Source organism: Meleagris gallopavo, chromosome 5, assembly GCF_000146605.3.
Source record: "Meleagris gallopavo isolate NT-WF06-2002-E0010 breed Aviagen turkey brand Nicholas breeding stock chromosome 5, Turkey_5.1, whole genome shotgun sequence".
Classification (NCBI taxonomy): domain Eukaryota; kingdom Metazoa; phylum Chordata; class Aves; order Galliformes; family Phasianidae; genus Meleagris; species Meleagris gallopavo.
This window is the reverse complement of record NC_015015.2, coordinates 38,336,355-38,336,797: the sequence shown is the minus strand read 5'-3', so window position 1 is coordinate 38,336,797 and position 443 is coordinate 38,336,355. Positions and strand designations below refer to the sequence as shown.

At 64.1% G+C, this 443-nt stretch overlaps 1 protein-coding gene across 2 annotated transcripts in view; it reads left to right on the top strand.

Moving 5' to 3' along the window:
* The first annotated feature begins 6 nt into the window (after window positions 1-6).
* ISM2 (isthmin 2) overlaps window positions 7-443 on the top strand; it is a 14,785-nt gene continuing 14,348 nt past the window's right edge. For both annotated transcript variants that reach the window (XM_010711776.3, XM_010711775.3), the window contains exon 1: window positions 7-375. In XM_010711776.3, coding sequence (XP_010710078.1) covers window positions 241-375 — 135 coding nt within the window. In that variant the 5' untranslated portion in view covers window positions 7-240. The remainder of the gene's footprint in view (window positions 376-443) is intronic.

Below are 443 nucleotides of genomic sequence, written 5' to 3'. Positions count from 1 at the left end.
CCCCCTCCCGCACGCACTTGCGGAGCTCTCAGAGTTGCCCTTCAGCATCGGCGGCACCGGGAGGCGAGCCCGTCGTGCCCCGGCTGCGCTTCTTACTTTTTCTTTGTCTTTTTTTTTTCCTGCTTTTTTGTTGTTGTTGTTGTTGTTGTTTTTACTTTTTATATATATTTTTTTATTTGTGGTTGGTTTCCCCGCTCCTGCCGAGAGCCGCCGTGCCCGGCGCTGGGCAGTTACGGAGCGATGCCGCTGCCGGGCGGGAGGGTGGTGCTCGTCCTCGGCTTCGTCCTGCTGACAGCGCTCGTGGCCGCCGTGCGGGGACTGCCCGTCAGCAGACAGCGCGGTGGGCCCAGGGAGAGGAGCTCCAAGCTGGCCGAGGTGAGCGGGGCCGAAGGGCGGGGCGCGGAGGCCCAGGTGGGAAGCGGGGAGCCCGGCCCTGCCCGGCC